The sequence below is a fragment of the Eschscholzia californica genome, unplaced genomic scaffold (genome assembly GCF_041429995.1).
Source record: "Eschscholzia californica isolate CP2 unplaced genomic scaffold, dmEscCali1.0.p SCAF_5, whole genome shotgun sequence".
NCBI classification, from domain to species: domain Eukaryota; kingdom Viridiplantae; phylum Streptophyta; class Magnoliopsida; order Ranunculales; family Papaveraceae; genus Eschscholzia; species Eschscholzia californica.
This window is the reverse complement of record NW_028238472.1, coordinates 11,727,936-11,737,620: the sequence shown is the minus strand read 5'-3', so window position 1 is coordinate 11,737,620 and position 9,685 is coordinate 11,727,936. Positions and strand designations below refer to the sequence as shown.

At 34.7% G+C, this 9,685-nt stretch overlaps 1 protein-coding gene across 2 annotated transcripts; it reads left to right on the top strand.

Annotated features, from left to right (window-relative positions):
* The first annotated feature begins 1,072 nt into the window (after positions 1 to 1,072).
* On the top strand, positions 1,073 to 8,718 carry LOC147537077 (ubiquitin carboxyl-terminal hydrolase 3-like). Of its 2 annotated transcripts, XM_086644665.1 has the most exons (5): positions 1,073 to 1,409; positions 2,482 to 2,620; positions 3,887 to 4,002; positions 7,637 to 7,747; positions 8,480 to 8,718. In XM_086644665.1, the coding sequence occupies exons 2-4, from the start codon at positions 2,534 to 2,536 to the stop codon at positions 7,698 to 7,700; spliced, it is 267 nt and encodes an 88-aa protein (XP_086500791.1). In that variant the 5' UTR covers positions 1,073 to 1,409; positions 2,482 to 2,533; the 3' UTR covers positions 7,701 to 7,747; positions 8,480 to 8,718. The 2 variants fall into 2 exon arrangements, 1 of the variants encoding a protein (XP_086500791.1); XR_015226357.1 differs by lacking the exons at positions 1,073 to 1,409; positions 2,482 to 2,620 and adding an exon at positions 6,670 to 6,785 and having other exon boundaries at positions 3,665 to 4,002.
* Positions 8,719 to 9,685: the final 967 nt, after the last annotated feature.

The window sequence follows — 9,685 nt, the reverse complement described above, 5'->3', positions numbered from 1 at the left end:
TGAAAACCTAAGTTGTCTTCTTCTTCATCATCTCCTTCATCATCTTCTTCATCATCTTCTTCTTCTTCCTTCTTCCTTCTTCTTAGTCTTATATATTCTTATTCTTGTACTGCTACTAAAAGTAAACTATAGTTTCTACCACTTCCTTTTGTTTTTTTATCAAACCCTAGATGAATGAAGAAGATAAAACTCATCAATCTCCACTTCCCTTATTTCTTAGTAAACTATAGTTTCTACCACTTTTTTTTGTTTTTTTAGTGAACTATAATACTTCCCTTTGTTTATTTTATCAAACCCTAGATGGGTTTTAATCAAATCCTACATTGATGAGGTAAAACTCTAACTTTTTTAATTTTATTTTATATTTTTGTTTGGGTAGTTTGAAAGAATACAAAACGATTTCAAGGCAAAAAATCGAAGTGAAGAAGAAATTCCCAGAATTTCGTGGGAAATCCACGAAAATATGCTAGATTTTCGTGGCAAGTTTCCTTCTGTCTTGCCAAATTTTTGTAGGAAATCTACGAAATTGACAAGTCAGTTTTTTTTTTACAAAAAAATTCAGAAATTAAGATCTCTCGTGTTTTGTCGATTTTCCACGAAGCACGACCAACTCTACTTGTTTGTAAAAAAATCTAGGGTTTTGAAATTTTTGATTTCTAGGTTTCAAAAGTTTAACGGGTTTTAAGATTTTTAGATCTGATATTTCTGGTTAGGAATATCCTTCAACAATTCCCTTCCCTTTGTTTGATGTCATAATCTTCTCCAAAAAATTCTCTCTCTAGAATTTTGGGTTGATGATGAAGATGAAGTAGTAGAAGAAAACCAAACTTATTTAGGGTTTATGGGAAAAGAGGAAGGTGTTAAAATAATACATCTTATTCTAAGAGGACTTGAGTGAAAATAATAGAGAGTTGTCCCTTTAAAAACTGGTGTCCATATAAAAAAATTAATTATTTCAGTTGCCCACATAAGATAGTTGTCCATATAAGAAAAAAAGTTGTCCACGTATTGGCCACCTAGATCAAACGTCAACTTTTTATTAGTTGGCCATAGCAAAATCTCAGCTTTTTCTACAACCTAGGTGTAATATTGTGCAATATGAGCGTAGTAAAAAATCGACCCAAATTTGGCTCAAACTAGTCAATTTTCGGCCCAAATTTGGCTCAAACTTGTCAATTTTTGGCGCTCAATTTTTGGCCTAAATTTTTTCTCCCATTCAAATTTTATTCTCATATAACTTCCAAATTAGGTTTTGAGAGCCTCATTATCTTCAGACTAATCGTTCTTCTTCCAGCCGTCATCTTCTTCTTCCCATCGCCATCTCCTTGTTCCTTTGGCCGTCTTTATCTTCTCTAGACTACTCTTGTGATCCGAATCCGAACTTACAGTAAGCACAACCTTATTTGCAGGTCTCTCTCTCTAAACTTTTGTTTTGCTCTTTCTTTTTTGTAAAAATATTGTAGGACTAGGCTTAGTTGATATACTATCACATCAATTTTACAGAAAACTACTAGGAAAACCTAGATCTAGATCATTACAGTTTCCAACAAATCCAAAATGAGATCGATGCCCTAAGAGCATCCCCAACGGCCCTGGGTATCACCAAAATTTGGTGATACCCAGGGCATTTGGTACCCAATGGCACGGGAGATCACCAAAGATCTCCCGTGCCATGAACAGTAGCCGGCCATATCTGGCCGGCTACTGTTCATCTTCATCAAATGGGGTTGTGGTGGGCCAGGATCAATTCTTGTTTGTTTGTGGTTCCTTTTTTGTTCTTCTATTTCATATTAGTCCCTTTTTTGTTTCTTGTTTAATTTTTTGATCCCTTCTTATGTTTTTTTTTTCGTGTTTGGTCCGATAAAATTTTTAATTACTTAATTAAATTACACTAAAATAAAAAATTAAACATTTAATCTAAATATTCGAAAAAAAAATACTACCTTAAATATTTTTATTTATACCCTTAATAACACATAATCGGACTATTATGATTTTCATTTCTACCGTTATCGATTTTGTGTACTCCGGGTTTTCGGAGACATTTCAATAAAAAAAAGTACTCCATGAATCAAAGTAGATGTCGTTTCATATAAATAACATACATAATTATACTTTTTAGGGATATCTAATATTCGTAATAAAACATTGGGATCCCAAATATTAATCGGAATCGCTCTCCCCCGAATAATACGTTGGAGGTTCGTCTTTGAGCTCGACTCCCTGACATGTATTATGATCGTGTCCAACCTCATCGCAAACAGGGCATGGTGTTTCAGCCACCTCCTGAATAAATTGAACATATTTGTTATGTTACACTGGGAATAAAATTTATGTATACATATAACCACAATCGTAACCTAATAAACTAACCTTTAACAAACGATCGATATAGTCTGAAACCCAGTCAAAATAGTTGCACTTTTTGCAGTGAAGATAACCACCTCTTCCACTAACTCCGTCTGCATAACTCAAGTTTAGATAATCATGACAATCGTTCGGACAATAACACCAACTCCATCCACACTCGCTCATGGAATGCCCGGAACGATTACAGATCAAGCAAAAAGACGACGATGAACCAGACATCTTTACTCAATGGGAACACTCGAGCAACAAGGTATATTTATAATCTCTAACTAATACTCTGCAACAACCTCTCCATGCCACAACATTTTTATAGGGGAGGGTTCAATAAGATACTCTGGGTTGAGCGGACAAGGCTACTTTTGCAGGGTTGACTGGACAAGACAACTTTTGCAGATTTGAGGGGACAAGACATAGTGTCTGGGTTGATTAAACAAGACATACACCTTGGGTTGAGAGGGAAAAAACACGCAACCGGAGTACAACGGTCAAAATGACCACATTTAATGAATTCGTTTAACGAGACGCAAATAGGAAAAAAATACGCAACCGGAGTGCAACGGTCGAAATGTCGTATTAGTTTCGGTTAGTAGTTTTATTAAAATGTCGTATTAGTTTAATTTGTAGTTTAAGTCTTGTAATTTCAACTAGTTAAATTTATTTTATAAAAAAATTAGTGTTAAAAAATGGTAAAAATGAAATTTGGTGTGATGAATAGTGATTTGGTGAGACTTTTAGTGTTTTGCCTTTGGGTTCCCCAATTTGAAAACACCAAAAAATTTAGTGAAGATTCCTTTTTGGTGTTTTTTTTGGTGCTAACCATTGGGGATGCTCTAACCTGAAGAAGCATTTAACAATCACAAGAAAAGGATAAGAATCGTGAACATTTTACTTAATCTGGTCGTTTATCGAGGTAGAAAGTCAAAGCTTAAGAACCGAAGATAGAGAAATAGATAGAGAGAAAGGATGCCTTTTCGGTTTAGGTCGTGGTAGTGATCTTCGACGCAGATGGTTCTAAGTTTGAGAAAGCTCAATCTGTTCAATTGCTATTAAAGAGAGGTGCTTCAGGTTTGATAATTTCAGGAATACTTACTGTAACAGTGTTGTACAGGTTTATCTCATTTTTTTATTCAGTGCATCAATATCTCTAGACTTTAGTTTTCATTTCTGAAGTAGGTAGATTTCCATTTACTTGTTCTTGTTTCCCTTTCAGTTAGATTGATGGGGTTTTTGTTTGTTTTAGGCTTAACAATCCATTTGTCTTAGGGTCTCAGTTTGATTAGGAAGATTGATTATATACTGATAGTAGTTTCTTTTACGAAGTACCACTGAATTAGAGAATACGAATTTTGTTTCTATTTTCCAACCATCAAATTAGAAGGAGATGTGATCCTATGGTAAGAATTGAACCTAGTTGAAAAGCTCTAAAGGCGGTTTCATATGTCTAAATTTGATATTGTTTATGTGTTTCATGATGTTATTGTTGTAACTCATGTCTTTGGGTTTATCTTCTTTGCAGGCTCTATGTTTTTGTATTCCCTTCCTTGAGCAGTTACTTGTATACTACGCAAACAACAAGGGTTCTGGAGATGCGAAAGAGAATCTTTTGACAAGCTTGACGGACTTATCATTCAGGTAATAGTAATACGACATTGAAATTTTTCTATGTATCCAAAAATGAACTTTGTATAAGAAAGCCAATCATAGATAATTCTAGCTTTGTTTTATTTCATTTCTGTTTTAATTTCATACTTTTCAGTATACTTTTTTTACTTCGAAGATTGTGCATAGTTATGTTAGATATATCTTTAGTGACACTTGAACTTTCTTGCATACTGTAACACCCCTATTTTTTATATATATCAAATTAGGTGGAAATAACAAAACTCTAGGTCAATTTGGAGTTGGGCCTAGTATGAAAAGTAAGTTAGTGTGGGCTTGAGCATCATAAAATAGAAGTGGGTTAGAAGGAAAAACTAGGGCTGCTTGAGTTAATTATATAAAAAGGGGTCTAGAGCTCTTTTTGTAGATCTAGAACAAAACTTAGAGGGAGAAAGAGAAATGGTATTCTTTGGAGAAGATTTTGATGAATAAGTTGAAGAAATCTATGTGTTGTTTATGTTATGGTTAGTATATATTCTTAATCTTCAACAAGCCACTCTTAGTGAATGAAGAATGGATAAAGAGGAAAAGAGGTAGAGATGAAGTTATCTAGAGAGAGAAAGAGGCATGATTGTGGTCTTGATGTCATCTAAGGCAAAAGAGGTAGATTTCTTATCTCCTAATTCTTTTGTAGGCTTTTTCAATTGATTCCATGATAGGTTTAGTATTGTTAATCACATAAAGTTCTATAAAGAATGATTGAATGATTTAGATATTAGTTCTATCTTGAATTCCATAAAATATCTATATAGGACAATGTTTTGATCTAACTTCAAAATTAGATCTGGAATGATTGGAAACGAATCTAGGTATCTATATTATATGGTTGGAAAGCTCTGTTTGTCTACTTTCTAGTGGTTCAAACGGTTAGTTAATTGGAGTTCCGAGCGAGGAGTTATAATAGTTTTCGTACGAGGTGTCACTGCAGTCCCTACTGTATCTCGGTCTAGATTAAAATTAGATCTGGCATTGATTGGTAATTAATCTCGGTGTGTAACTTATATGGTTGGAAAGGTCTGTTTGTCTACTTTCTAGTGGTTCAAACGGTTAGTTAATTGGAGTTCCGAGCGAGGAGTTATAATAGTTTTTGTACGAAGTGTCACAGCAGTCCCTATTATATTTCGGTCTAGATTAAAATTAGATCTGGCATTGATTGGTAATGAATCTCGGTGTGTATCTTATATGGTTGGAAAGGTCTGTTTGTCTAATTTCTATTGGTTCAAACGGTTAGTTAATTGGAGTTCCGAGCGAGGAGTTATAATAGTTTTCGTACGAGGTGTCACAGCAGTCCCTACTGTATTTTGGTCTAGATTAAAATTAGATCTGGTATTGATTGGTATTGAATCTCGGTGTGTATCTTATATGGTTGGAAAGGTCTGTTGGTCTACTTTCCATTGGTTCAAACGGTGAGTTAATTGAAGTTCCGAGTGAGGAGTTACAATAGTTTTTGTACTAGGTGTCGATACAATCTCCAATGGGCGAATTGATTGAGATAATTCACATGGTTTCTATTCTTTAAGCAATGTATTTCCTAGGTATATGATACCTTATATTGGTGAGTCTACATTTGTTAACTATTATTGTTATTTGTTTGTTTGAGGTTGTGATCCACGTGAGGATCTATCATGAGCATCATCCATTTTGACTTGCCATTTGTTGTTGGCTTGAATGATTTGGTGAACTTGTTTGTAATTCTTTATTAAAGCCAATGTTTGTGGTGTGATGCTATTATGATTGTATGATGCTATTATGTGTGTGATGCGATAGATGTGATGGAAGGTTGAATGAGTTTATGTGGTTGGTTCGACCCTCTCTACCGGAGGTGATGTAGGTATGGAGCGTATGGGGTCGGCGCTAACACAATGGATGACCTTGTGGGCCACACTCTCATTCGACTCATGTTTGTTGTATGATGTTATTATGTGTGTGATGTGATGGAGGGTTGTTTGAGTTTATGTGGTTGGTTCGACCTTCTCTACCAGTGGCGATGTAGGTATGGAGCGTATGGGGTCGGCGCTAACACAATGGATGACCTTGTGGACCACACTCTCATTCAACTTATGTATGTTGTATGATGCTATTATGTGTTTGATGATGGAGTTGATGGAGGGTTGTATGAGATTATGTGGTTGGTTCGGCCCTCTCTACCGGATGTGATCGAGGTATGGAGCGTATGGGGTCGACGCTAACACAATGGATGACCTTGTGGACCACACTCTCATACAACGTGGACACCAACTTGTCATATCATTCGACGAGAGTTGGATGATTGTGTCTTTTGGCATAATGTTTTGTCGACTTAATTGTCAAGTTAGGGTTCTATAAAGGTTTATCTTGGTGAATAGTGTAATCTTTTTATACCTATTGAAAAAGATAAAGATTACTATCATGAGAGTTAATATTGGATTAGAATACGAGGACGTTGAAAGCCTAATAACCAAGAACATAAATTACTAATTTCTACATGCGTGTGGTAAATCTCGTTGTATTATGTTAGTTGTCACGTTAAATTTCAGATAACGCCAATAATGAATATGAATGAAATACTTCCTTGATTGGGGATTGAGCTTGCCTACCCGAGACTTAGGTTTGAGGAAATCTACTGCAGTTGGGTTTTAACCCAGCTATTTCATTTTTCAGGTATTAATTGTGCACTCATGGTAGGCATCGCTCGTGGATCCAGTTTGAAGGTCTCAAATCTTCGATTTCAAGGCGGCTTGAGATTTGGGATTTGGGGCGCTACACATACCTACCTGGTCAGTTCTACCTTTTTTCCCGAGAGCTTTAGCAGTCCAACATAAAGTTAGTTTAAACCACTAACGACACATAGTTATCTAATTAGATGACCTTTTCATCTTGCGCAATTTGTTTAAATGTGACATATCAAAAATTTTATGAGGATCTTTGATGCAGGCGCATAACACGTGAGCCCATGTCCACGCGTGCCCACGTCCCGGTCGGCCACAACAGTGGTCCTAGTTAGTATAGGATTAGGAAGTTACCTTAAATTGGTATTTCTTTTATTTAGGAGTTTCGATGTTTTAAGTATTTTTATTATTTAAGAATCCTAGTTTGAGTCTATCTAGGAAAGTCTATTATCCTATAAAAGGCGGTCTAGTCTATTTTGTTATTCAGATTGAAGAGAAAAACCATTGAAGTTAATTAAGTTTTAGTTTATTTATCGTTTTCTTTACCGTTCTTCGTTTATTTTATTGTGTTCTTATTTTAATTCCGCTGCGTCTACATCAATCTTATAGTGTATAAGTTACTCTGTCATGAAAAAGTTTAGAAAACATAGCCTTGCTTCTTAGTTTCTTTGAAAATCAATCATATTTTTTTTTTGTTGATTAGTCCAATTTTGGTTGTTCTGAATTAGACTTGAATCAAAAGAGAGAACTAGAAGTTGATTTTCCTGCCACTCAGGGTTTCTTTTTTCATTATATTCATTTTGTTAGCGATTTTGTCAATTTCGTTTCAGGTTCACTTTATAAAAAGATTCACTTTCTCTAAAAGTCATTTTGGTCCTAAAAGTAGGCTCTTCGATGTTCATACATGAGCTATACTTCGATTATTTCTTATTCTTCAATATGTGTTTCTACTTTTATAGATATGGAAGAGTGAGTCAGGTATCTTCAAAAACACTTGGAAAGAAACACTTGAACGATTTTTGAAGCTTGCTTCTACTCTTACCCAACTTGTGGTTTCGCTTGGGGATGCTGTAAGTTCCATCCTTTTTTAATTTTTTTTTCCAATTTACTTTCCTGGGTATTAGTTTGACTTTTCATGTTAACTGTTTTATTGAGATTAATTCTTCTGATTGAAAGTACACCTACTCTTCATATAACTATTTGGCTGCATATATAAAAAATAAAATGAGGTCTTGAACCCAATATCAGCTTCATCCAAATTTTCATTCCTGTCAAGTTTGATTGATTACCTTGTGGGATTTGAATAATCATCTATCTAGTTAACTTTAGCCAGAATTGCCACCACATATAGGTTATACTAAATGATCTTAAGTTGCTATTGATTATTCTATTATGGTAATTGATAAGTCCTTATTGTGAATTTTCTTTAAAGCCCTCCTAGCCAGATTTTCATATTGTTCATCATTATAATACCTCTCTATTGTAGGATCATAAATTTCTTTTTTCAGGCGTGTGATAAGTTTGAATTGGATTTACTTGGTCATGTAAATGAATATGGACCATATATGTCTTTCAGTTTAACCTGTACATGATTATCTCATTTACTTGAGGAAAATGCCAAGAGACAATCTATCGATGTAGTATCATTTAGTGTCTCTCTAATCACAAGTTTTAGTTCGTATTTGTTATCTTAATTTGGGGTTGATCAAATCTTAATTGTTTCCATTATTTTTACTCTTTTGTTTAAGTGCTGAAGCTACTTATATGATAGTTTTAACTTTAAATTGGTATCTTATAATCAGGTGTAAATATATTGGACCAATACATTGTAGGTTTGTCAAAGAGTGTGTCAACAACTTCTATACAACATTTGGAGCGTGTTTTCAATGAATATTTTGTTATTTTGTGTTTGCTTGACATTTACAATTGAAGGATTACGATGTAGTAAAGAATGAGGCAATATGATGGAGTTTTTATATCTATTAGTTTGAATGTGAAACTAAGTTATTAAATAAATTCCAAGCTTTTGATTATTGTTCAACGATATTTTTCTCGAGGTGTATATTTTTACTAGCTTTTTTGCTACATCTATAGAATAGTTTAAGAAACAATCGATATGGACTTCTTGCCCACTCACTCTATAATTGAAACACAATTGATATGAACTTTTGTTACGCCTAAATTGTAATTCAAGTGAACTAAGACGAATATTTTGTAATGGAAAGCACTAACAAAAAACATTAGCTACGATCATTTTGCCACGGGCTCTGTTGTAAGCAAAGAGTACCAACGGTCACATTTTTATAAATAATTTCACCTTTTGTTATAGGTCATGGTGTAACAAAAAGACATCCATTAGTTATGGAGTCCGGAGCCATAACAAAAAGTTCGTAGCAAAAACTATTTGTTACGGGACTTTCAATTACGGACATTGGTCCATAACAAATGACCATTTGCTACGGATTTCTACATATTAGCTATGGTATGTGACTGTAACAAAAAACGGTATATTTTGTAGTGTGAATTGTAGGTAGAGACATAAGCACCTTCGGTAATAGGAGGAACAACCCGAAAGGATTTTATAACACCTTCTTGAGCCTGAAGCATAGGTAAAATATCTTTAAAAGTTGGAAGAGGTGGTTTAGAGAGAATAGATCCGACTAAAGTTTCATAATCCGGGCCGAGACCTTTCAAGAACCAGTATACTTTCTCAGCTTCAGAAATATGATGACCAGTGGTGGCTAAGGTTTCACATAAAACCCTGTAATTACGAGCATAATCCGCCATAGATGCATTACCTCGTTTAATACATTGAGTTTGTTCCTTGAGCTGAAGAGAGCGAGTGATGCATGGACTAGCATAAGTTTGATTGAGCTGAGCCCAAACATCAGCCGCTCGGGTTAAGCCTATAATATCATTCATTGCCTCTTTGGAGAGAGAACTATAGATGATCGAAAAAACAAGGCGATCCGTAGTTAACCAAAATTCATAGAGAGGATTAACAGTTA

Coding starts and splice junctions, on each gene's coding strand:
- LOC147537077 (XM_086644665.1), top strand. CDS start 2,534: ATGGAATGCCCGGAACGATTACAGATCAAGCAAAAAGACGACGATGAA. Junction 2,621..3,886: donor GGGAACACTCGAGCAACAAG/GTATATTTATAA, acceptor TCTTCTTTGCAG/GCTCTATGTTTTTGTATTCC. Junction 4,003..7,636: donor TTGACGGACTTATCATTCAG/GTAATAGTAATA, acceptor CTACTTTTATAG/ATATGGAAGAGTGAGTCAGG.